At 46.6% G+C, this 25,128-nt stretch overlaps 1 protein-coding gene across 1 annotated transcript; it reads right to left on the reverse strand.

Annotated features, from left to right (window-relative positions):
• Positions 1–15,323: 15,323 nt before the first annotated feature.
• Positions 15,324–17,930, reverse strand: PROP1 (PROP paired-like homeobox 1). The gene is made up of 3 exons (XM_025862621.1): positions 17,822–17,930; positions 16,407–16,639; positions 15,324–15,662 (listed from the first exon to the last, which is right to left on the reverse strand). The coding sequence occupies exons 1-3, from the start codon at positions 17,928–17,930 to the stop codon at positions 15,324–15,326; spliced, it is 681 nt and encodes a 226-aa protein (XP_025718406.1).
• Positions 17,931–25,128: the final 7,198 nt, after the last annotated feature.

Below are 25,128 nucleotides of genomic sequence, written 5' to 3' on the forward strand. Positions count from 1 at the left end.
ATACCCTAAATCACTAGTGTATGGCTTTGTTCTAGTCTCCTGCCTGATCACATTCTCTCCCTTTTTCCTTTTTTTTTTTTTTCTTAAATCTTCTTTCTTTTTTCAAACTACTTATCTTACCAAGTCCTTTTATAAAATCTTTTATAATTTTCATCTTTACAGTCATCTTCCATCCCTTCATTGTATCAACCCTTATTTTGTACATACATGTCTTGCTTCCTTTAAAATTTTAGGAGGCACTTTTTTCTAACAGACCAAAATACGCCCAAAATCTAGTGTGTGGCACTGATCTATGCACTAGCCTGATCATATTTGATCATATTCTGCTTTTTTTTTGTATTGTTCTGTTTTTGTTTTTATCTTTTTTTTTCTTTTTTTTTTTTTCCTCTTTCTTTTTTCTTTCTTTCCCTTTCTTTTCCCCTGGTATCAGGTCTTTTCTGATTTGTATACAGTATATTTGCTGGGGACATTGTAAACCTGTTAGCATTTTGTTCTCTCATTCATCTATTCTCCTCTGGACAAAATGACAAGACGAAAGAAATCACCTCAGCAAAAAGAACAAGAGGTAGTACCGTCAGCCAGGGACCTACTCAATACGGACATTAGTACGATGTCGGACCTAGAGTTCAGAATCATGACTTTAAAGATACTAGCTGGGCTTGAAAAAAGCGTGGAAGTTATTAGAGAAACCCTTTCTGGAGAAATAAAAGAACTAAAATCTAACCAAATCGAAATCAAAAAGGCTATTGATGAGGTGCAATCAAAAATGGGGGCACTAAATGCTAGGATAAATGAGGCAGAAGAGAGAATCAGTGATATAGAAGACCAAATGATGGAAAATAAAGAGGCTGAGAAAAAGAGAGAGAAACAACTACAGGATCACGAGGGCAGAATTCGAGAGATAAGTGATACGATAAGACGAAACAATATTAGAATAATTGGGATCCCAGAAGAAGAAGAGAGAGAGAGAGGGGCAGAAGGTATATTGGAGCAAATTATAGCAGAGAACTTCCCTAATGTGAGGAAGGAAACAGGCATTAAAATCCAGGAGGCACAGAGAACCCCTCTCAAAATCAATAATAATAGGTCAACACCCCGACATCTAATAGTAAAACTTACGAGTCTCAGAGACAAAGAGAAAATCCTGAAAGCAGCTCGGGAGAAGAGATATGTAACCTACAATGGTAGAAACATTAGATTGGCAACAGACCTATCCACAGAGACCTGGCAGGCCAGAAAGGACTGGCAAGATATCTTCAGAGCACTAAACGAGAAAAATATGCAGCCAAGAATACTATATCCAGCTAGGCTATCACTGAAAATAGAAGGAGAGATAAAAAGCTTCCAGAACAAACAAAAACTAAAGGAATTTGCAAACACGAAACCAGCCCTCCAAGAAATATTGAGAGGGGTCCTCTAAGCAAAGAGAGAACCTAAAAGCAGCAAAGAGCAGAAACGAACACAGACAACAGACAGTTAACAGTCACCTTACAGGTAATACAATGGCACTAAATTCATACCTTTCAATAGTTACCCTGAATGTAAATGGGCTAAATGCCCCAATCAAAAGACACAGGCTATCAGATTGGATCAAAAAACAAGACCCATCCATATGCTGTCTGCAAGAGACTCATTTTAGACGCAAAGACACCCCCAGATTGAAAGTGAGGGGGTGGAAAACCATTGACCATGCTAATGGACACCAAAAGAAAGCTGGGGTGGCAATCCTTATATCAGACAAACTAGATTTTAAAACAAAGACTGTAATAAGAGATGAGGAAGGACACTATATCCTACTGAAAGGGTCTATCCAACAAGAAGATCTAACAATTGTAAATATCTATGCCCCGAACATGGGAGCAGCCAATTATATAAGGCAATTAATAACAAAAGCAAAGAAACACATTGACAACAATACAATAATAGTGGGGGACTTTAACACCCCCCTGACTGAAATGGACAGATCATCTAAGCAAAAGATCAACAAGGAAATAAAGACTTTAAATGACACACTGGACCAAATGGACTTCACAGACATATTCAGAACATTCCATCCCAAAGCAGCGGAATACACATTCTTCTCTAGTGCCCATGGAACATTCTCCAGAATTGATCACATCCTAGGTCACAAATCAGGTCTCAATCGGTACCAAAAGATTGGGATCATTCCCTGCATATTTTCAGACCACAATGCTTTGAAACTAGAACTCAACCACAAGAGGAAAGTCGGAAAGAACTCAAATACATGGAGGCTAAAGAGCATCCTACTAAAGAATGAATGGGTCAACCAAGAAATTAAAGAAGAATTAAAAAAATTCATGGAAACCAATGCAAATGAAAACACAACTGTTCAAAATCTTTGGGATACAGCAAAGGCAGTCCTGAGAGGAAAGTATATAGCAATACAAGCCTTTCTCAAGAAACAAGAAAGGTCTCAAATACACAACCTAACCCTACACCTAAAGGAGCTGGAGAAAGAACAGCAAATAAAGCCTAAACCCAGCAGGAGAAGAGAAATCATAAAGATCAGAGCAGAAATCAATGAACTAGAAACCAAAAGAACAGTAGAACAGATCAACGAAACTAGGAGCTGGTTCTTTGAAAGAATTAACAAGATTGATAAACCCCTGGCCAGACTGATCAAAAAGAAAAGAGAAATGACCCAAATCAACAAAATCATGAATGAAAGAGGAGAGATCACAACCAACACCAAAGAAATACAAACAATTATAAGAACATATTATGAGCAACTCTACGCCAGCAAATTAGAGAACCTGGAAGAAATGGGTGCATTCCTAGAGATGTATCAACTACCAAAATTGAACCAGCAAGAAATAGAAAACCTGAACAGACCTATAACCACTAAGGAAATTGAAACAGTCATCAAAAATCTCCCAACAAACAAAAGCCCAGGGCCAGATGGCTTCCCAGGGGAATTCTATCAGACATTTCAAGAAGAATTAATACCTATTCTCCTGAAACTGTTCCAAAAAATAGAAATGGAAGGGAAACTTCCAAACTCGTTTTATGAGGCCAGCATTACCTTGATCCCAAAACCAGACAAAGACCCCATCAAAAAAGAGAATTACAGACCAATATCCTTGATGAACATGGATGCAAAAATTCTCACCAAAATACTAGCCAATAGGATCCAACAGTACATTAAAAGGATTATTCACCACGACCAAGTGGGATTTATTCCTGGGCTGCAAGACTGGTTCAACATCCACAAATCAATCAACGTGATACAATACATTAACAAAAGAAAGAATAAGAATCATATGATCCTCTCAATAGATGCAGAAAAAGCATTTGACAAAGTACAGCATCCTTTCTTGATCAAAACTCTTCAGAGTATAGGGATAGAGGGTACATACCTCAATATCATAAAAGCCATCTATGAAAAACCTACAGTGAATATCATTCTCAATGGGGAAAGGCTGAGAGCCTTTCCCCTAAGGTCAGGAACGCGGCAGGGATGTCCACTCTCACCACTGCTATTCAACATAGTATTAGAAGTCCTAGCCACAGCAATCAGACAACAAAAAGAAATCAAAGGCATCCAAATCGGCAAAGAGGAAGTCAAACTCTCACTCTTTGCAGATGATATGATACTGTATGTGGAACACCCAAAAGTCTCCACCCCAAAACTGCTAGAACTCATACAGGAATTCAGTAAAGTAGCAGGATATAAAATCAATGCACAGAAATCAGTGGCATTCCTATACACCAACAACAAGACAGAAGAGAGACAAATCAAGGAGTCTATCCCATTTACAATTGCACCCCAAACCATTAGATACCTAGGAATAAATCTAACCAAAGAGGCAAAGGATCTGTACTCAGAAAACTATAAAATACTCATGAAAGAAATGGAAGAAGACACAAAGAAATGGAAAAACGTTCCATGCTCATGGATTGGGAGAATCAACATTGTGAAGATGTCAATGCTACCTAGAGCAATCTACACATTCAATGCAATCCCCATCAAAATACCATCCACTTTTTTCAAAGAAATGGAACAAATAATCCTAAAATTTGTATGGAACCAGAAGAGACCCAGAATAGCCAGAGGAATACTGAAAAAGAAAAGCAAAGCTGGCGGCATCACAATTCCGGACTTCCAGCTCTATTACAAAGCTGTCATCATCAAGACAGTATGGTACTGGCACAAAAACAGACACATCGATTAATGGAATAGAATAGAGAGCCCAGAAATGGACCCTCAACTCTATGGTCAACTGAACTTTGACAAAGCAGGAAAGAATGTCCAATGGCAAAAAGACAGTCTCTTCAACAAATGGTGTTGGGAAAATTGGACAGCCACATGCAGAAGAATGAAACTGGACCATTTCCTTACACCACACACAAAAACAGACTCCAAATGGTTGAAAGACCTAAACGTGAGACAGGAGTCCATCAGAATCCTAAAGGAGAACACAGGCAACAACCTCTTCGACCTCAGCCGCAGCAACTTCTTCCTAGAAACATCGCCAAAGGCACGGGAAGCCAGGGCAAAAATGAACTATTGGGATTTCATCAAGATAAAAAGCTTTTGCACAGCAAAAGAAACAGTCCACAAAACCAAAAGACAACCGACAGAATGGGAGAAAATATTTGCAAATGACATATCAGATAAAGGGCTAGTATCCAAAATCTATAAAGAACTTATCCAACTCAACACCCAAAGAAAAAATAATCCAATCAAGAAATGGGCAGAAGACATGAACAGACATTTCTCCAAAGAAGACATCCAAATGGCCAACAGGCACATGAAAAAGTGCTCCACATCGCTCGGCATCAGGGAAATCCAAATCAAAACCTCAATGAGATACCACCTCACACCCGTCAGAATGGCTAAAATTAACAAGTCAGGGAACGACAGATGTTGGCGGGGATGTGGAGAAAGGGGAACCCTCCTACACTGTTGGTGGGAATGCAAGCTGGTGCAACCACTCTGGAAAACAGTATGGAGGTTCCTCAAACAGTTGAAATTAGAGCTACCATTCGATCCAGCAATTGCACTACTGGGTATTTACCACAAAGATACAAATGTAGGGACCCGAAGGGGTATGTGTACCTCAATGTTTATAGCAGCAATGTCCACAATAGCCAAACTGTGGAAAGAGCCAAGATGCCCATCGACAGATGAATGGATAAAGAAGAAGTGGTATATATACACAATGGAATATTATGCAGCCATCAAAAGGAATGAGATCTTGCCATTTGCAACAACGTGGATGGAACTGGAGGGTGTTATGCTCAGTGAAATAAGTCAATCAGAGGAAGACATGTATCATATGACCTCACTGATATGAGGAATTCTTAATCTCAGGAAACAAACTGAGTGTAGCTGGAGTGGTGGGGGCTGGGAGGGATGGGGTGGCTGGGTGATAGACATTGGGGAGGGTATGTGCTATGGTGAGCACTGTGAATTGTGCAAGACTGTTGAATCACAGATCTGTACTTCTGAAACAAATAATGCAACATATGTTAAGAAAAAAGAGAAAGAAGAAGATAGCAGGAGGGGAAGAATGAAGGGGAGTAAGTCAGAGGGGGAGACGAACCATGAGAGATGATGGACTCTGAAAAACAAACTGAGGGTTCTAGAGGGGAGGGGGGGAGGGGGATGGGTTAGCCTGGTGATGGGTATTGAGGAGGGCACGTTCTGCATGGAGCACTGGGTGTTATGAACAAACAATGAATCATGGAACACTGCATCAGAAACTAATGATGTAATATATGGTGATTAACATAACAATAAAAAAATTTAAAAAACCCAACAAACTAATGATCTAATGTATGGTGATTAACATAACATAATAATAAAAAAAGGGAGGGGGGGGAAGATCTCCTATCGCTCTGCATCCTCCCCAGGATTTGGTGTTAGTATTCTGGATTTTAGCTGCTCTAATAAGGAGTAGAGTGGTTTTAATTTGCATTTCCCTCACGACATATGATGTAGAGCAATTCCTGTTTGTAAGCCACTTAGCTTGTGCTACTTTGTGGTACAACAGTTCTAGCAAAAATGGGCACTTAATAGATGAATATAGCTCAGATATCCAGGTTTAAGACCTGAGAATATTTTTCTCTTTGACTTAGAGAATCAACGGTTGATTTCTAAGGATTTCTGTGAAGAAGTATTTGGACATGGTTACCTTTTTAAATGCATTGATTTGTCCTCAGAAACACTAGCTTCTTGAATATGTTGAGAATGCCTTAACTAGGTCCCATGTAACTTCCCAGTGGGTGTTCATGGTTACTCTGGGAATGCAAGTCAGCTTACATTCCCAAACTTCAGTTTCCTCATCTGACAAATGGGGATATAAATTCAAAGCCCACTGGAAGATGAAATAAGATAATATCATGAATGCTCTTTGAAGCTTAGAGCCCACAAATCTCAAGGTTTAAAATCCACCATGTTTACAAAATATCTGTATTCATGCCCTCAGAAGTCATTACAACCACTTTGTGAAGCGAATGTAATTATGACACACAAATTCTTTAATCCTCTCTTTCCTTGTTTTCAATAGGAAATCATGAATAAGAAAGAAGGAACAGATCCAGCAACCCCCGGGAGGTGGGTGGGCAAAATGAATGTCTAAAATCTAGGGTTAATAAACAATTAAAGCTTAGATCAACTTTTTAACTGCCCCCCACACTTTACCCCCATGAAGAAAAAGAATAATTTCAGCAAGTCTGGATTGTCCAGACCTTTCACATTCTAAAGAAGGATTTGGCCCAATGCTCTGCTCCTGGGAAGTCACCTCTAAGCCCTTCGTTGCAGGTTCTCTCCTATCCTGCTTGATAAGAGTGTCTTTGTGTACTTGGAGGCCTTGGGTCACACCAGTCAGTGATTTTTGATGGGGCTTGAGCCAGGCGGTATGACCTTGACATCTGGAGGGGCTGGAGATTGAAGGTCAGGCACATGGTTGATAAGTCATGCCTATATAACTGACCTCCAGTTAAAGACCCTGCATACTAAGGTTTGGTGAGCTTCCCTGGTTGGCAATGCTTGTTGTCATATCATTGATAAGAGAACTGAGCACTGCCCACAACAACATTCAGAAAGGACAACTGTAAGGTGGCTTGTACCTGTTGGTCTCCTAGACATTGCCCAATGTGCTCTTTCCTGTGGCCGAATTTAATCCATATCCCTTTGCTATAGTATACAGTAACCGTGAATAGAATGGCTTTCCTGCATTCTGTGGGTCCTTCTAGTGAATCACTGGGCCTGGGGTGGTCTTAGGTACCTCTAAACTGCACCCCCCCCATCATTGCTTACAGGCTTTAGGACTCTTAGATTCTTTGGGAACAGGAAAGACAGAAATGACATTTCTGCACAGATGGATGGATGGCTGACAGGCCCGATTCCAAATGAAACAAAACGTCCACAGCTCCACTGAGAATGTAGAAACGAGGGAACAAACCTTCCACTCCCTATTCAGTAAGATTAATAAGGTCATGTCCTCTTTTTGGAGACATTAACACCTATAAAATTTTGTTATAATAGTGAAAAGCTTAGTAACGACCATATATATTCCAACAACAACAAAAACAGGATCATGCAAAGATCCAGGGTGTGTGGTGAAACAGAACTGATGAGGGACAGCTTGCATTTCCGACCTAACTGTATTTAACAGTGGCCAATGAAAAGCAAGACTTGACAAGGTGAGATATGAACATCTAGGGTTCTAACCTCTACAGTCACATGAAGCGTCACTAGCATTATGTCACAAAATCGGACCGGAGTCCATCAGGTTGCCAAGTACAAGGCAGTTTGGAGAATTTCTTTTTAAAAGAGATGGTTGTACAAAGATACAAATGTAGGGATCCGAAGGTGTACGTGCACCCCAATGTTTATAGCAGCAATGTCCACAATAGCCAAACTGTGGAAAGAGCCAAGATGTCCATCGACAGATGAATGGATAAAGAAGATGTGGTATATATACACAATGGAATATTATGCAGCCATCAAAAGGAATGAGATCTTGCCATTTGCAACAACGTGGATGGAACTGGAGGGTGTTATGCTCAGTGAAATAAGTCAATCAGAGGAAGACATGTATCATATGACCTCACTGATATGAGGAATTCTTAATCTCAGGAAACAAACTGAGTGTAGCTGGAGTGGTGGGGGCTGGGAGGGATGGGGTGGCTGGGTGATAGACATTGGGGAGGGTATGTGCTATGGTGAGCACTGTGAATTGTGCAAGACTGTTGAATCACAGATCTGTACTTCTGAAACAAATAATGCAACATATGTTAAGAAAAAAGAGAAAGAAGAAGATAGCAGGAGGGGAAGAATGAAGGGGAGTAAGTCGGAGGGGGAGACGAACCATGAGAGATGATGGACTCTGAAAAACAAACTGAGGGTTCTAGAGGGGAGGAGGGTAGGGGGATGGGTTAGCCTGGTGATGGGTATTAAAGAGGGCACATTCTGCGTGGAGCACTGGGTGTTATGCACAAACAATGAATCATGGAACACTACATCAAAAATTAATGATGTAATATATGGTGATTAACATAACAATAAAAAATAAAAATAAATAAATGAGATGGTTGTAAGCCCTATTACCCCCACTATCTCTCTTGGGGCTCCCCCACCCCTGCAGCTCTGTCCTCCAAGGAGGGGGCTTTAGCCCTGTGGATACCCCAACAACCAAAGGGAAGATATAGTCTGGAGCCCCATATGGGGGGGCCCTCAGCTCACTGGGCCTGGCCTTAGAGCAGGAAGCCTCTACAGCACCCCTCCTCCTCAGCACCTGGGGCCTGAGGTCACTAACCCTGGTCTACCAAGGTTGGAGCACAGGGGAAGCCTGCTCTGCCCAGTCTGGAGGGGGTGGGGGTTTAGAACTGAGAGAGAGGGGGGTGGCCCTAGGGCTACACCAGGAGTCCATAGCTGCTGGGAATCCTGGCACCTAGCTACTCCCTGCCTGTTCGGAGCTTTATCACACAGTCTCAAGGTCAGAGAGGAAGCAGCCCCCATAGAATTCTGGGGAGGGGAATGAGGTAAGGCTACAGCCTGTAAACGGGACCTTACCATGTGCCACTGGGTACTAGACAGCAAGGAACAGCCAGGTGGTGTTCAGTGCCCCCCCTCAGGGGAGGTGGCCTGGTGGTGGTGGTGACAAATACTGAGGATGCCAAGCAGTGACCAACGCTCACAGCCTCCAAGAACAGCCTGTTAAGAGTGAGGCGGAAAGGCCATCAACACTGAAGCAGGTGCCTGGGTCCCTTTCATGTGCCCTGCCCCACCTAGGCAAGTTGTGGACCACACCTCAGGTGGTCTTCAGTCCCTCCCTCCCCTGCCTCCCTCCTTGCTGCCTATCTCCCCCCTCTGCCCCCCCCCGCCCCCCATCCAGAAGCTAGGAAGGAGGGTTCCTGAGATCTGAGCACAGGAAGTAGACCCCTACCCAAAGGCAGCTGCCCCTGTGAACAGGAGGCCAAGTGTCCCCCTCCCCCTGCCCCTCCCGAGCCCAGCGGGGCCCTTCCCAGAACCAGACAGACAGGGAGCAAGGGCACTGCCTTCCTCCCCTTGCTACACCGGATGCCCCGGGCCCAATCCTCCCCTAAGGACTATTTTTCTCTTTTCAAGGTATCACTGTCTACCTCCCAGGACACCCCGCACTCAAGGGCGCACAGCCTCGCAGCGGCCGGGGAGACTCCAGCGCAGACCTGGGGCTCGGTGAGCTGAAGGCTTTCCAGAGACAGGACGGCGGAGCGCTGAGCAGGTGCCGCTGCGGGGAGCGTTCTTCCGTGAGTCCGCGGCTGACATCCTCCGTCTCCCGTCTCCCTCTCCGGGCTGCGACAGTGAGGCAGGGATGGGAGCACCTAGCTCAGCCAGGAAGTTGCCCTGGGAAGCGGGGACGAAGGGCTAGATCTTCAGAGTCGCTGCCGTGGGAGAAGAGCAGGCGAATTTCCCGCCCGCCGGGCGGCCAGTGTACCCAAAGGTCGGGGTCCAGAGCGGCTGGGTTGCAAGAGCTTTGGCCAAGGGTTTCTTTGGGTGCCTGTCTTGAGCTGGTGCTGCGGTGACCCTCCCATTCCGTCCTCTACCCGCCCCCCCGCCTCCATCCCCCCCCACACCCGTGGCAGCGCCTGCAGGTGCGCTCAGAGTGGGGACAAGGGTACAAGGTCCCCAAAGTGGGGCTGGGGTGGGAGTCCCCTTTCGGTGCCCTTTTTTTTTTTTCTCAGTCTGAGGCCGGGCTCACATTGTCCTCCCCGTCCTGGTATGTCCCAGGGTCTGGCAGGATTTCTTGGATTCAAGAGGACTCTCCTGCATCTGACCCCCATCTTGGCACTACGGTGGGTGGCCAACAAATGTTTGCAAAGAATTAGAGTTCTAGTTGCCATATCTGAGGAGTCTTAACAAAAAAGCAGAAGTGTTTAGAACAGTGCAGGGGGAGTTGGTAGTGGGAGTCATGGGCACTGAGCAGTTAGTTGACTCTTCCCCACTGTTCTGAGGGTAGGTGGCTTGCTCAAGGGTCAGTTCTGTCTTCTGGAGATGGGCAAGGGGACCTGACTTCTTTGACCCTGGGGTCCCTGTCCCTGTGGCTGAAGGGCCCATGAGGTGGAGAGGCAGCTGTCTACACCCACGTGTACCGCCTTCACCTCCCTCACCTGGCCAAGCTTAGGTGCCAGGCCCGAGTTCTTGAGGGGTCCATGTTTTCCTGATCCTGGGGCACATGGGCTCATCTCACCTTAGAAAATGCCAGAATCTCCCAGAGGTGTTCTGGCTGCTAGTTGGGATACCCTACAGCAGCTCTCCAGGTCCCATTTGCTGGTACAAGGACACCAGGGCTCAGATGGACCCAGGACTCTTGCAAATAAATTGATAAGAGCATGGTTTGAGTACTCTAAACCCCACAGCCTTTGGCCATGTGGCCTCCTAGGCCTATTCAGACACTGCAGCGCCCCCCCCCCCGCCACACACACTCACCCTCAATGAGTCACCCTGTGAAGCTGACCCCTACCCTGATTCCACTTGGGCTTTTTAGTTGGGCATTCTTTAGATGCCCAGTGTTAAGGGGGTAAATCTTAGGGGTGGTGGGAGGGAAGGGAGGAGGGACCTCACTGGAGCAGGAACTTGGAAAATTCTGGAGCTAACTACCCAAATACAAAAGGGGCAAATTCTCAGAGCCACTCTTGTTACTGGGACTTCGGGCTCACCTTTTGCACCTAGCTCAGCAAAGACAAGAGTGGAGAGTGGGGGTTTTAATTCCAGGGGTACTGGGAAAACTTGGAAAATAGTGAGAGGTCTGATAAGCCCCTGGGTGGGGGGACACCCACCCAGTACAGTCTTAGAGCCTGGCACCTGGGCCCCTACTGTGGGCCCAGCACTTGGAGGGACCTCTCTGGTCCCCCTCCACCTGGTGAGAAGTTCTCAGGGTCCCAGTCCTGGCCCCTTTTCCCAATTAGGTCTCATACCCAGGTCCCCAGTATGGTGATTCCCTGCCTGAATGGCACTGATCCTCTTTATAGGGTCTGCAAGATGTATGCCCCAGTTCCATCCTCCCAAAGGCAGGCTGAGCCTTGGTTCCCCAGGGAGCCAAAGGGGGGCGCTCTTTGTGTGGGTGAGTGGTGTAGACGGCACCTTGACGTGCAGTCTGAGTACGCCCTCGAAATGGAGAGGTCTTTCCTGGTACAGGAAGGAGTAGAGGCTGGTAGAGATGTCAGGCAAGCATTGAGCAGGGGTCTGGTCTTCACTTGTCCTCTTGCCAATCTCGGGAGCCAGGCGTCCGCATTCTGAAGGAAAACTGAAAATGCGCGTGTAAAGTCTTCTGAAGACTTGCTGTCAGGGGTGACGCGCTGGCCATGTTTCGGGGACCGCGAACGCTGGGCCTGAGAGCTGCATCCTGCGAGGCGGCCAGGTGCGGTGTGCACTGGCCAGACGGTCCACAGGCCAGAGATGCGCCAAACTCCCGTCGAGAAGGGGTGAAGCCTGTGGAAACTCACTGCCCTCGAGCTCTAAGGTAAGGTGAGGCTGGTGGAGCCTGAAGCGGCCCTGACCTGGAGTCCTGCCGGTTCCAGCCGGTCCCTCCCTGGAATGCTCCTGGCAATGGAGGGTTCTCACGGCAGCTGAATGTTTTACAACCTCTGCTTTCTTAAGCCTGGTTGTTAAATTGCGATCGCCTAGGCTGCATAGAAACGCACCTGCCTCCCGCAGGGGCCCGGTTGGACCCCGCGTGCGCACTGCCTGTGCACTCCCCCGCGCGTTCCCAGGCCCAACTGCAGGGGTCTTCGCCACCGACCCTCGCAGTCCTCTCGCGGTGGCGCCTGGAGACTCTGCGGTCCAGCCCCTGGGTCTTTGGCAGTGAATCACTCCAGGTCCTGGACCCACGCGCCGGGCCAGGCGACCCCAGAACTCCCCCCACGCCCCTGTTCATGCTCCAGGTGCTTCCGTTTTCTGAACTGGGATTTGGATCCTGCGGGGAATCTTCCTGAAGGACCAGGTATTTTGATTTCCCAACGCAAAGATGAATCCCTGATCTTTTTTCCCTCGCGTGGCTGCATTTTCCCTTTGGTTGGCGGGGAGGTGGGAGGGGATGTTACTGCTTGAAGGACAGTTCTTTTTTAAAGTTTATTAATTTATTTTTTTAGGTAATCTCTACACCCAACATGGGGCTCGAACTCACGACCCTGAGATCAAGAGTCGCATGCTCTACTGACTGAGCCAGCCAAGCTCCCCCCTTTCTTTTCTTTAATTCCCAATTGGGGCAGCTTCCAACCCTCTGCCAGTTTTAAGAGTATCTCTTCTATCGAGAAGGGTACCCTGCCCTTCCACCTGGGCTTTACAAGAAAACCTGCCAGGCCTCTGTGATGCCCTGTTAACCCCGAAGGCTCCGTCCGGCCAGGTCATTCTTCCACACTGGAGGCACCGGGGTTCCCAGGTGAGCAGAGAGAAGGGGCCTGTAGGGTGCAAACGTCCTCCAGAAACTGCCAGTCTTCAGTTTTTACTTAATATATATACATCCTAATATGCATTTAAATTTTTATCACTTTTAAAATCATTTTGCACTGTTAAAACTTTATATAAATGGTATGATATACTTAAGGTACTTTTCTGGGGGAAAAAGGTTTTTTTTTGCTCAGCTTAAGGCTTTTGTGGTTAATCCAGGCTAATATACATATAAATATACTGTCATATATGTTGTATATATGCTACATTGAGTAGACTTTTACAAAGATATATTATTTTTGTGATTTATAGAACTCCTATTAAGATTTGTTTTAGGTATATGCATATATATATATATATATATATATATATATATATATATATATATATATATGAACTTTCCTGAATGACGTTAAGAGTCTGGAAAAAATGACAGGACACATCTGTGTTAGGATAAGACGATTTAAGATTTTAAAGATATCAATAATCCTTATATTTTGCATAATTAAAACCCTGTGATGGTGGTAGTGCCAGAAGAGACAAGCTAATTGATGGAAAAGAACCAGGTATCTACAGCGGTCCTGTGTATAAAGGAGAACTTAGTGTGTGAAAAAGCAGGACTTTGCAAATCAATGTTAGACCAGTAAGACTGGCTAGCAGGCTGAGGAAATTACATGACTATTTTCCGTGACTGCACATCCTAAAATAAAGTTCAGATGATTCAAGTGTAACATTTTGATCCAAATAGCGGAGAAAATGTGGGTGGAGCTGGTAAAAACAAGGGGAGAGGTCTCGGCTGGGGTTCCTCATCCAAACCACACAACACAGAGAATGAACAGGGTGAATACTTTCTCAAGTTCTACCAATTCTACCTAACTGGTAGCATTCCAGGTGCTGAAAACAGAAGTTACATATGATAGGTACCTACAGCTTAATTCTCTCAGGAAAGCCTTGTTCAGAAAGGCTAGAACACAAGTAACAAAAATAGCCAAAAACAGCTGCAACACATCTAAATAGATATTTCTGTCCCTACTGCACAAAGTGCTCTCAATCACTAATAAAAAATGACTCTACCAATACACAAATACACAGATACCTCCAAGAAGCAAGGCAGGAAACCTACAAATTGCCAATAAACATGAAACTATTTTACCTCTCACTAGCAACTGAGTAAATGAAAACTTACAAATAAGCAACAAGGAGACATCGCTCTCAGTGGACAAGAGTGTCAAAATGGTACAGGTCAACAAGGATGTGCTGAAACCAACACTTGGGGAATTCTGGAGGCTGGTATAATGTTTTCTGGAAGGCAGCCTGGCCCAAGGAGATAATTCAATGGGAGGGCAAAGGGACAGTACAGAGGTTTTGACTCCAGACTTTTAAATATGTAAAAATCTATAAATAACATGAATACCCATCCCTAGGGGCTTGTTTACTCAGAATTTTTCTATGGCCCTGCCAACAAGTGAGGTGGGCCTACATATAAGTAAGCACATTATGAGTAAAATAAGTATATTATAAGCCATATGATATTTAAGTGGTGCCACCAACCAGGCCACACCACGTTTCCTTTAGGAGGGCTCAAATCAAGGCACTTCACAGCAGGTTCTTTTCTGGGAATGGCCTCTTGCGAGCCTTAAGACTCATGGTTGGCATTTGGAAAAGTCAGCCCTGAATCAAATGGTTTCTTCCCTATCAGAAACCACATATGCTATGACATGCAGTCGATTTCAAAGTCATGTGGAAGATTCAGATCTTATCTACTGTTTCTAAGACACTGGAGAGCTGTTCTGTGATGATCAGATTTGCAGGGGCCCGTTGGCAATGGGAAAGGCTGGACTAAGGGAGCCACTGAGGAGGATTAGTTAGAAGATAGGGGGCTGGAAAAGGCAAAGTGTCTGCTAGAATGGAAAAGAGAGGAAGAAATTCAAGAGGTATTTCTAGAACATTAATGAACAAAAGTTAATGACTGATTTGGGTGGTGGGGTGGGTGATGGGGAAAGGATGAACAGGTAGACTTTGAATCAAAAGCCTTATTGAAATCAGCTAGAAACCACTCGGTGAAGCTCTTCAACTGTGATCTTAATCAACGAAGCCCCAAAAGTTCTATCATGTTCGGTCACTTCCATTCACCAGCAGCAACAATTACTCAAGTTGCTTCCATCAATATCCACCCTTCCACCAGACACCACCACTGAGGCTTTTACCTCTATCTTCTAGAAGGTTCACCTCCCTAAATTCCCTCAACTAATCACCTCAGTGGGTCTTCTTCAGCAGGACCTCCCATTTCTAAATTCCTGATCTCTGAGCTGCCTCTCACCAAATTTCGACTTGACCCTTGGAAGGAAGGGAAGCCACCCAGCTTTCTGTGCATTTCACCAGGGCTACGGGCTGGGGGAATTACCTTATCAGCACCTGTCCCACCTTAGTTCCAGGACTTTGGTGGCTCAAGGCTGAGGGGAAGCATGGTTGGGGGTGGGGGGCAGGGCAGATGGCCAGCGGGGGTGGGGTGCAAGGTGGGGTACCAGTCTTCAGGCTGGTGGGGTCGAGCAAAGGAACTGCCCGTGGAGGGCTGAGAGGGAAGGGTGTGGTTGTAGGGGTGAGGGAAGCAGGTCATGGGTGGAGGTGGTGTTGGGTAGGAGTAGGGGCAAGCAGGGGACTCAGGCAAGAAACCAGAGAAGGTGGCAGGAGACAGATGGGCCAGTGGCTGGAGCAGCGACCGCTCTTGCTTCCTCTGCTTAGCTCTGCGGTTCTGGAACCAGACCTGAGGAAGGGGGAGAACAGCCACGTCAGAGCCTCTCTCTCCTATAGGGGGCCCTGTCATGTCAGAGCCCCCTCCCCATCGATGGCAGAAGCTTCGGGTACCGAGCATAAGCCTCTCCCACACTGCAGAGGGAGGAAAGCTCTTCCCAGAGGCATAGCTGAGCTGGGCCTCCTCACAAAGAGAGACCCACACCATCACCCCCAACCTGTGTCTAAATTTGCTCTACTGCAAATCTGGAGGAGTCCGAAATGTCAACTTCCTATGAGAAAGAGCTCAATTGTGACACAATGGCATTTTCCCCTCCATGGAGAATAGGAAACGTCCCCGGGGGTTATTAGAGATTAAGACTACATGCGTTTAATGGTTAGAGACAGGGCTGGATTTAGGGTAGCGTTTGCACCTAAGATTAACTACCTCGATGGTTCGGATGGACGGAACATCAGGCTGGCTGGGTTTCAAGGCCATGGTTAGGGACAAGGCTACATATGCATGCAAACAGTTAAGATTGTATTTCTGTTGGAATTCTCATCCCTGTTAAGGTTGAGGGTAGGGTGTCGAAATTCAAGTTAGATCAGGTTAGAGCATGGGTTAAGTTCAAGGGACATCCCCGATGCAGATGAGGCTGTGTTCTGGGGGAATGTTGAGGGGACGGTTATAATGCCTAGCAGAATTTAGACCCCAGTAGTTCCAGAGCACCAAATGTGCATCTCTTCCCAGAAGAGGAGGGGTATCCTGGGGCATCACCTGGATTCTGGCCTCGCTGAGGCCTGTGTCCCGGGCCAGGCCCTCTCGGGCCCAAATGTCAGGGTACTGACTCCTTCCAAAGGCTGTCTCCAGCTGCTCCAACTGCGCCGGACTGAAGGTGGTACGGTGGCGGCGCCGGGAGTGGGGGCGACCCCTCTGTCCTCCTTCGGGGGAAAGCCTTGCTCTCCGCACTCCTGCACCAGACAGCTTCCTGTAGGGCCGAGGGCTTGTGTCTGAGGATGGAGGAGAGGGCAGAGGTTGTGCGGAGTGGACCCACCTGCCCCCCCATTCTCCTCAGCGCCCCGCTGCTGCTTACACACTCTGCCCCAACCAGAAACCCTTCAGCTTTCACAGGCCGCAGAACGCAGCTCAGCCTCGCCCCCGCCTCCCGTCGGAGGGCCCTAACCTGCGCTCTGCTCTCCACACGCGCTGTGCAGACTCACTTCACCCCCTGGGGCCCTGTCTGCCTCCCTTCACTGAATGCCCACGCCCACGGAACATGCCCGTGCACCGGGCGCCCCTCTCTGGGCACATGGACTAGCCTCCTGGGTCTCACCCTGCGGGGGCTCCTCTGTCCGGGTCTCTATGACCCCCACCCCCACCCCCGTTCCTGGCTCTTCAGGCTCACATTCAGCACACGCCTTCTGGAGACTGCTCCCGCCCTGCTAGGCCCTCCAGCTGGGCAGATGAAACATTCCTCCCTCTTCCGCTCAGGCCCACCCTCCCCTCACACGCGTTTTGCCTTCTCCCCTACCCTTGCCCCGGCCCTGGCCCGGCCGCCGGGCTGCAGGAACCTGAGCTCGTGGGAAAGGCTTGCCTCTCCTCCCCACAGGCTCACTAAGCCCCCACACTAATTAGTCTGAGAGCCAGCCGGGGAAGGGAGAACACGGAGCGAAAGGAAACACCTGGAAGGCACACACTGTGAAAAGGAGATGTCTGGAGCTGAGGCACCCATCCCCATGGGGACCAAGGGTGTGGCTCCCACCCAGCGCTCCCTGTCCACCTGGGGGACACACATGCGTCGAGCGGCTAGTCACAGGGGATCCCAAGCCCTGGCCCCTGCAGCTGCCCACCTCCGAGGAGGCCGTGCAGTGGGCGACCTGGGAGCTCAGGAGCAAGGAGCTGGATTTCAGCTTCACCTCCACCTCCCCCCACAACCGCAGGTGCTGTTCAGCAGCCTGTCCATGCTCGGGTCCCATCTGCGGGTCCCATCTGCGAAGCCCAGGACTTGTCCCTCCCCATGCTTTCTGAAATGTCCGAGGTTTTAGCATTCTCGGATTCTGCTTTTTATGCCCCCTCCTCACCTTCCTCGTGGGGAACCACTGCCCCCCTCCGCCAGGAGCCTAAGCATGGAGCCCCCACCCCCCACCACCATCCCACCTGCTGCCTCAGAACCGGCGCAGAGATTCACTCACCCACCGTGGAGGTCAGAGTCCCAGCGGCGGGGTAGCTCTGGGGCCAGAGGCTGCTGCAAAGTCGCCCCTTCTTGTGCTTACCCTGCTCATTCCTGCCTTCCGCTTCCATGGCTAACAACAAAGACCAAGACAGTCCCGTCTCCCGTGTCCCCGAGTCTCTGCTCCTGGGTCAGTCTTCCTCTGGTCTATCGGTTCCCTTCTGCGCCTCCTTCTCCCTCTGTTTATACCTCTGGCTCTAGGCGTGGATGTAGATACAGATAGATGTCTTGGCCTTTCTCACTGTCTCTCCTTTTTTCTAAATTTTTTTCTAATTCCCCCTTCCTTCACTTGAGTGTCATTGCATTCTCTCTGTCTTGCCCAGACTCTGTTTCTCCGTTTGTGCCTCAACTTCCCGCTGCCTGCCCCGTCTCCCGCCCCCTGTCTCCGTGATGCTCTCCTATGCCTTTGCTCTCAGCTGCCTACTTTCCCAGCTTGCAATCCCACACCACCCCCTTCTCCCTGAGCCTTGGAGGAGTGACCTGCTCCTCGCCCCTGGGGGCCCGTCCAATCATTGCCTGGCCGCCAGAGCCCCCTTCTTCAGGGGAGGATCACAAGCCGGATGAGGGAAGGTGCTCAGTTGGAGGGTCCAGGGACTGGGGCCAAGAGCTCGTATTCCCAGAGGACCAAGTTCTTTTGTCCTGTTAAATCCCCTCCTGGGAGCAGGCAGGATAAGAAGTAAATGCATTCCTCCTAAGACCCTTCCTCAGAACCCCACCTTGGGGAGAGGGGGTGCAAATGCGGGCCAGGAGCAGGGCCTGCCTGGCATCTCAGCATGTGGGTGATATCCAAGGACCTGTTTCCAGGAAACTAAAAAACTAAAAGACACCAGTGCATTCTGGCCCCTTCTAGATGCCCTGATTCTCAGAATATACTAGACGTACCCCCCGACCCCCACAGGACAACCTGAACCACAGAATGAATGTCCAGCAGGACACTGCAGTTCTCAAGTATGGTCTGCTTTCTTCCCCCAAACATCACCTCCTCGTTCACTCAGAACCCCCAGGACTCCGTGACCTTGCAAGGTCACCCAGACATTCAGAAAACCCTGACCCTCAAAGAGCATTGGAATTCCAGGTATATCCTGACCCCTTGGGCTTGTGGACTCTGCAGGAGACTGAGTCCCACCACATCCTGACATTCTGATTCTTCAAGGATACCTTGTAGCACCCAGAAGAATACCCTGACACCCACAGTATTCTGCTTCTTGAGATTACTTAGACCCAAGAAGTCCATTCTGACACCTGTAGGACATCCTGACCCTTTAAAGACAACCTGAGACCCCAGGACTCTAGGATTCTCTAGGACACACTGAAATCAGAATGTTCTGCCTCTATTAGAAGATACCCCTGACCCTGCCATGAGGTCCTAACCTCTCAGGACACAGTGACCCAATGAGGACACCCTGCCCCTCTTGGAAGGGACAGTCTGGATCCCTAGGTCATGCTAATCTTTCACACACAACTTTTAAAAGCACCCTGACAATTTAAGACCAAAAAAAAAAATAATCCTCTAGGATCTTGATGTTTCCAATATGGCCCATGATCAGCAGCACCAGCAGCACAGGAGAGCTTGTTATAAATGCAGAACTCGCCCCCCCCCACCCCTTAGTCCTACTGAACCAGAATCTGCATTGTAACAAGACCCCTGGGAGAAATGAATGTACATTTATCTTCATCAGCTCAGGCTTCCGTAACAAAATACCCAAGGATGGGTGGCTTCCACAGTAGATAATTATTTCTCACAGTTCTGGAAGTGCAAAGTCCAAGGTCAAGGGGCCAACTGATTCAGGTCCTGGTGGAGACTCTTCCCAGGTTGTAGACAGATGCCTTCTGTGTCTTCACGTGGCAGAGAGAGAACCACCTTTGATCTCTCTTCTTCTTTCTGTCCAGATACTAATCCCATCACTGGGGCCCTCCCCTCATGATCTCATCTAACCCCGATCAAAGGCCCCACCTCCAAATGCCATCACACAGGGGTTAGGGCTTCAATATATGAATGGAGATGGGGAAGACGCAAACATTCAGTCCATAACCGTATTAAAGCTGAGCAGAATTGATCCAAGACACCCACCTTTCTCCCCCAACCCCAGTGTAGACTGTGATGTCCTGGAGCAACCTGAGCCACAGGGCATCCTGACCTCCCAAGACCCAGTAACAAGTAGTCAGCTTGGATACAAGCAAACACTGAATTCCAAAACATCCTGCAGCCTCGAGATATCCTAACCCTACAAGGAAACCCTGTCCGGCCATCCAGGACAGCCTGATTGCCCCAGGATGCTCTGATATTATGAAGAAACTCTGACCCACTACCCCTGCTCTGCAAGGATGCTGAGACACTGCCAGTTTGACTTGCCGTTCTAGAATACCATAATCCCTCAGGGGCTGGGAGGCTTAGAGGCATCTGGTCTTCCAGGGGGCATCATGATTCCAACCCCCAACCCTGACCATCAAGGAGGCCTGACACCCAGGATCCTCTCATGCTACAGGAAGGAAAATGGTGTGGAGGGGAGGAGTGTAAGTTCTGAAGCCAAACAGCCCTGGGTTCAAATCCCAGCTATACCCCTTGCTATGCCATGTGATCCTGGGCTCACTTCTTAATATCTCTGTGCCTCAGCTTTATCATCTGGGGATAATAATACAGTTGATTCTATTTATTTTATTTTAAATTTTTTTTATTTATTCATTTGAGAGAGAGAGAGAGAGAAAGCACAAGCAGTGGGGAAGGTCAGAGGGAGAGGGAGAAGCAAACTCCTGGCTGAGCTGGGAGCCCAACATGGGGCTCAATCCCAGGACCCTGGGATCATGACCTGAGCGAAAAGGCAGACGCTTAACTGACTGAGCCACCCAGGCGCCCCTGATTCTCTTTATTTGAGGTAGTTGTGTTCCATAAAGTTACTACAAACACTGAGTTAGTGAATGTTGAACCACTGCTCCAAAAGACAGGTTCCTGTGAGCCCCTGGCCACAACATTTTCTTTTTTCTTTTAAATTCATTTATTTGAGAGAGAGAGAGAGAGAGAACACACAGAACACACCAGAGAGAGAAACTTAAGTAGACTCCCTGCTGAGCACAGACCCCCCCCCAACACTAGGATGGATCTCACGACTGATAGCAGAGCCAAAACCAAGAGTCGGAGACTTAACCGACTGAGCCACCCAGGCGCCCCAGGCCACATTTTCATCAACTGATCAATACATAAGCTTGTTGTATGTGTTTCTGTTTAAAGATATCTTATTTTGGTATATATTGCTAACTTACTAACACTGACCTCAGGGCCAACGGCACTGTGACTCACGCCTGAACAAGGGCTATCGAGCATACGTATTTTCTCCCTGAAGCACACTGCGGCCTTCCTGCACTTAGCCCTTCAAGAACTTTGCTTGGAAGCCACGTTAAGCAGCAAAATTACCCAAAAAAGCACAAAAATGCGAGAAACGGCGGCACTTAAGAGACTGCAAAAAGACACCTATTTATAGTATGGAGATTAAAAAAGAAGGCAGAGCCACTGCTTTGTTTAACTTCAGCTGGGAATGGGGCAACTCAAAGTTTTCATCCCACTGAGCATGTGCATGGCTGCAAATGACCACCCAGGGGCCAAAGAGTATTGCAAGAGAGTAGTGGGAGTTTCAAATAAATTTTAGTGAGTAGGTGACTTCCCAAACACGGAATCCACAGATAGTGTGGATCACCTGTACCTACCTGGTGGAAGACGTGAGAATTGAGAGTTAATGAAAGAGAAGCATTTAGGATGTACCTTGAATGTAGTAAACACAGGGAAAAATGCTACTTTATTTCATTTATTATCCTTCTTCTTACTACTACAGTCCCTGGGAGACTCTAGCCCTCAGAGTCATTCTGACCTTATCTGATTCCTGAATCCCGAGGGCACAGGGTTGAATTCAGTCCCTAGGATACATGAGCCCTCCAAGAAGTGTTGACTTCCACACCTTACAGTCGGCATGATGGCCTGAATTCACAATGTTCCTCAACCCTCTAGGGCTCCCAGAACCTAGACCATGGACATGTACATGTCCAGACAAAGGCACGGTGAGATTTGGGAAACTCTGACCCTATAAGGAATTCCCTGACCTGAAAGGATCCAGACACTGAAAGGCATCCTGCCCCCCAGTCCATTCAGAAACCCCGGATGGCTCTTATTTTGCAAAGGGCATGCTGACATAGAAAAACCACTTAATCCCCAAGGCCCCCAACACAGGAGATAAGAGTGAAAGGGGGAGAGGGAGGGTGGGAGGGAGGAAGAAAGAGAAAGGTCTTAAATCCGTTACTAACATTTATCTTAACGAACTAGACAAATAAATGTCTAGTTGCAAATGAAACCCAAAGTAAGAAGAAAAAAGAACATAATAGAGATCAGATTGTTGACAAAGATTTTTCCCAGATAAAGCCTGAGTCGAGCTCCTGAATCTTCTCTTAGGCCCACTCGTGTACTTCCTTGTAAACCCCAGTTTTAGCAAGCAAGAGCCCTTCAAAGTCAGTTTAGCCAGAATCTCCCACCCTTGATATCTGGTTACCCTCCATTCCTGGCAGGGTTCCTCAACTTCCACCCTCCCTCAAGTGAGGTGTGTTCACCCTGGGCTGTCTTCAGCAAAGAATCCTGTTCAGTCAGTCTAACTAGAATCTTCCACTAGACCTGGTGTCCCTCTTAGCAGCTTTCCATCCACTGCCCTTCACCTTGCTCCTTGACTATAAATTCCAACTTGCTCATACTATATTATGAATTAAGTTTGGTTCTTATACTTAGGACTCCTTTCCCTTATCGCAATAATCCTGAATAAAATATTTTTGCCACTTTACTGTCCAGTTCTGATTTTTCTTTGACAGTTTAAATCAATGAAATAGAAAACAGATAGGTAATAGTGAAAATTAATAAAACCGAAGGCTGGTTCCCTAAGAAAATGAAAAACACTAGAATCTCTAGCAAAGCCGACCAGGACAAAGATAAGACAGAAATGACTAATACAAAGAATGACAGAGGTAAGTCAGTACAGATTCTGGAGATAGTAAAAGGATAGTAAGAGAATATTAAGAACACCTTTATTCCAGCAAAGTTGATAAATCAGATGAAATGGACAATCTTATGAAAGGCAATCTATCAAAGCTAACTCAACAATAAATAGATAAATGAGGTAGCTCTCTATATAACTAATAACTTAATTATAGTTTAAAAAAACTTCCCACAAAGAAGACTTCAGGCCCAGATGGCTACACTGGTGAATTCTACCAAACTTTTAAGAAATATATAATAAGTTCTTTCAGAAAATTGAAAAGGTGTGAGTACCTTCCCAATTCATTTTATAAAACATTATAATAATAGGCCAATATTCTTTATGAATATAGATTCATTGGGGATCCTGGACAAAACTGTAGAAAATCAGTATCTCATCATATCTAAATGGGATAATACATATGACCAAATGGGCTTTACCCCAGGAATGCAAAGTTGGATTAACATTAGAAATTCAATACATGCAATTCACTATATTAACAAACTAAAAAAGGAAAACCATCCCAATAGACATAGCAAATGCAACAGACAAAATTTAGCATACATTCATAATAAAACCACTGAGTAAAATAGGAACAGAAGATTTTCTCAACTTGATTAAAGTCACATATGAAAAACCTACAGCTAACATCATACTTAATGTTGAAAGGGAGACTACTTTCCCTTAAAATTAGGAACAAGGGGCTCCTGGATTGTTCAGTAGGTTAACCAGTTGATTTAGGCTCAGGTCTTGACCTCAGGGTCCTGGGATCCAGCCCCACGTGGGGCTCTGTGCTCAGCAAGGAGTCTACTTCCCCTCTCTGTCTCCCTCTGCCCCTCCCCCTGCTCATGCTGGAGCTCTGTCTCTCTCTCTCTCTCAAATTAATTTTAAAAAATTAGGGACAAGACATGAACGTATATTCTTACCACTTCTATTCAATATTGTACTGGAGGTTCCAGCCAGTATAATGAGGCAATAAAAAGAAATAAAAATGTGATGTAATTCGCCATATGTATTTAATCTTCATCCCTAGTTCCTGACACAAGAGCTTCTAAAACCCTTGGGATTTCCTGAGTGATGGGGAGAGAGGACCATATTTTGTTATGCATAATAAGGCTCTCGGACCATACCTAAATGTATGCTAATGAAATGACTCTTGATGGGCCCCTAGATAGCTTCAGGATGGGGGCTGCTTGTCAGAGGAACCAATGAGGTGGTTAGTCAGTTATAACTTTTAGCCCCAGTCCCCTGCCTCCAGGGAGGGAGGAGTCACTGGAGATTGAATTAATCACCAATGGCCCATGATTTAACCAACATGCCTACATAATGAAATCTCCATCAAAATTCCTAAACTGCAGGATTCAGAGAGCTTCAGAGAGCACCGAAGTGTTCGGAGGGTGGCACATCCCAGACTCCATGGGGTCAGAAGCTCCTGTATTCAGGGCCATCGCTATGGTGCCTCTCCATTTGGCTATTTGTATCTTTTATATTATCCTTTATAATAAACCAGTGATAGTAAAGTGTTTCCTTAAGTTCTGTGAGCCATTATAGCAAATTATCCAACCTGAGGAGGAGGTCATGGAACTCTCAATTTGTAACCAAATTAGACAGAGTGCGGGTAACCTGGGGACCCACTACTTGTAACTGGCATCTGAGGTTTGGGCAGACTTGTAGGACCAAGACCTTAACCTCTGGGATCTACGCGAGGTCACGAAAGTGTCAGAACTGAATTTAATTATAGGACACCCAAGTGGTGTCCTGAGAATTAGAGAATAGTTGTCAGGGCGCCTGGGTGGCTCAGTTGGTTAAGCGACTGCCTTTGGCTCAGGTCATGATCCTGGAGTCCCAGGATCGAGTCCCGCATCGGGCTGCCTGCTGAGCAGGGAGTCTGCTTCTCCCTCTGACCCTCCCTCCTCTCATGCTCTCTCTCTCTCTCTCATTCTCTCTCTCAAATAAATAAATAAAATCTTAAAAAAAAAAGCTAGTACCATTTACAATAGCATAAAAATATGAAGTATTTAGTGTTTAAAGCTGTCAAAAATGTGAGCAATCTGTCCACTGAAGACTAAAAATAACACTCATCAGAGAAATTAAAGAAAACCTTTTAAAATGAATGCTATGCTCTTAGGTCAGGAGACTAAATGCTGTTAAGTAAGCTATCAATTCTTTTCTTTTCTTTCTTTTTCTTTCCTTTCTTTCTTTTCTTTCTTTCTTTCTTTCTTTCTTTCTTTCTTTTTCTTTCTCTTTCTTTCTTTCTTTCTTT

This window comes from Callorhinus ursinus, unplaced genomic scaffold (assembly GCF_003265705.2).
Source record: "Callorhinus ursinus isolate GAN/ISIS: 27379988/994484 unplaced genomic scaffold, GSC_fseal_2.0 scaffold81, whole genome shotgun sequence".
Taxonomy (NCBI): domain Eukaryota; kingdom Metazoa; phylum Chordata; class Mammalia; order Carnivora; family Otariidae; genus Callorhinus; species Callorhinus ursinus.

Coding starts and splice junctions, on each gene's coding strand:
- PROP1 (XM_025862621.1), bottom strand. CDS start 17,930: ATGGAAGCGGAAGGCAGGAATGAGCAGGGTAAGCACAAGAAGGGGCGA. Junction 16,640..17,821: donor GACTCTGACCTCCACGGTGG/GTGAGTGAATCT, acceptor CTCCATCCTCAG/ACACAAGCCCTCGGCCCTAC. Junction 15,663..16,406: donor TCAGCGAGGCCAGAATCCAG/GTGATGCCCCAG, acceptor CCCCTTCCTCAG/GTCTGGTTCCAGAACCGCAG.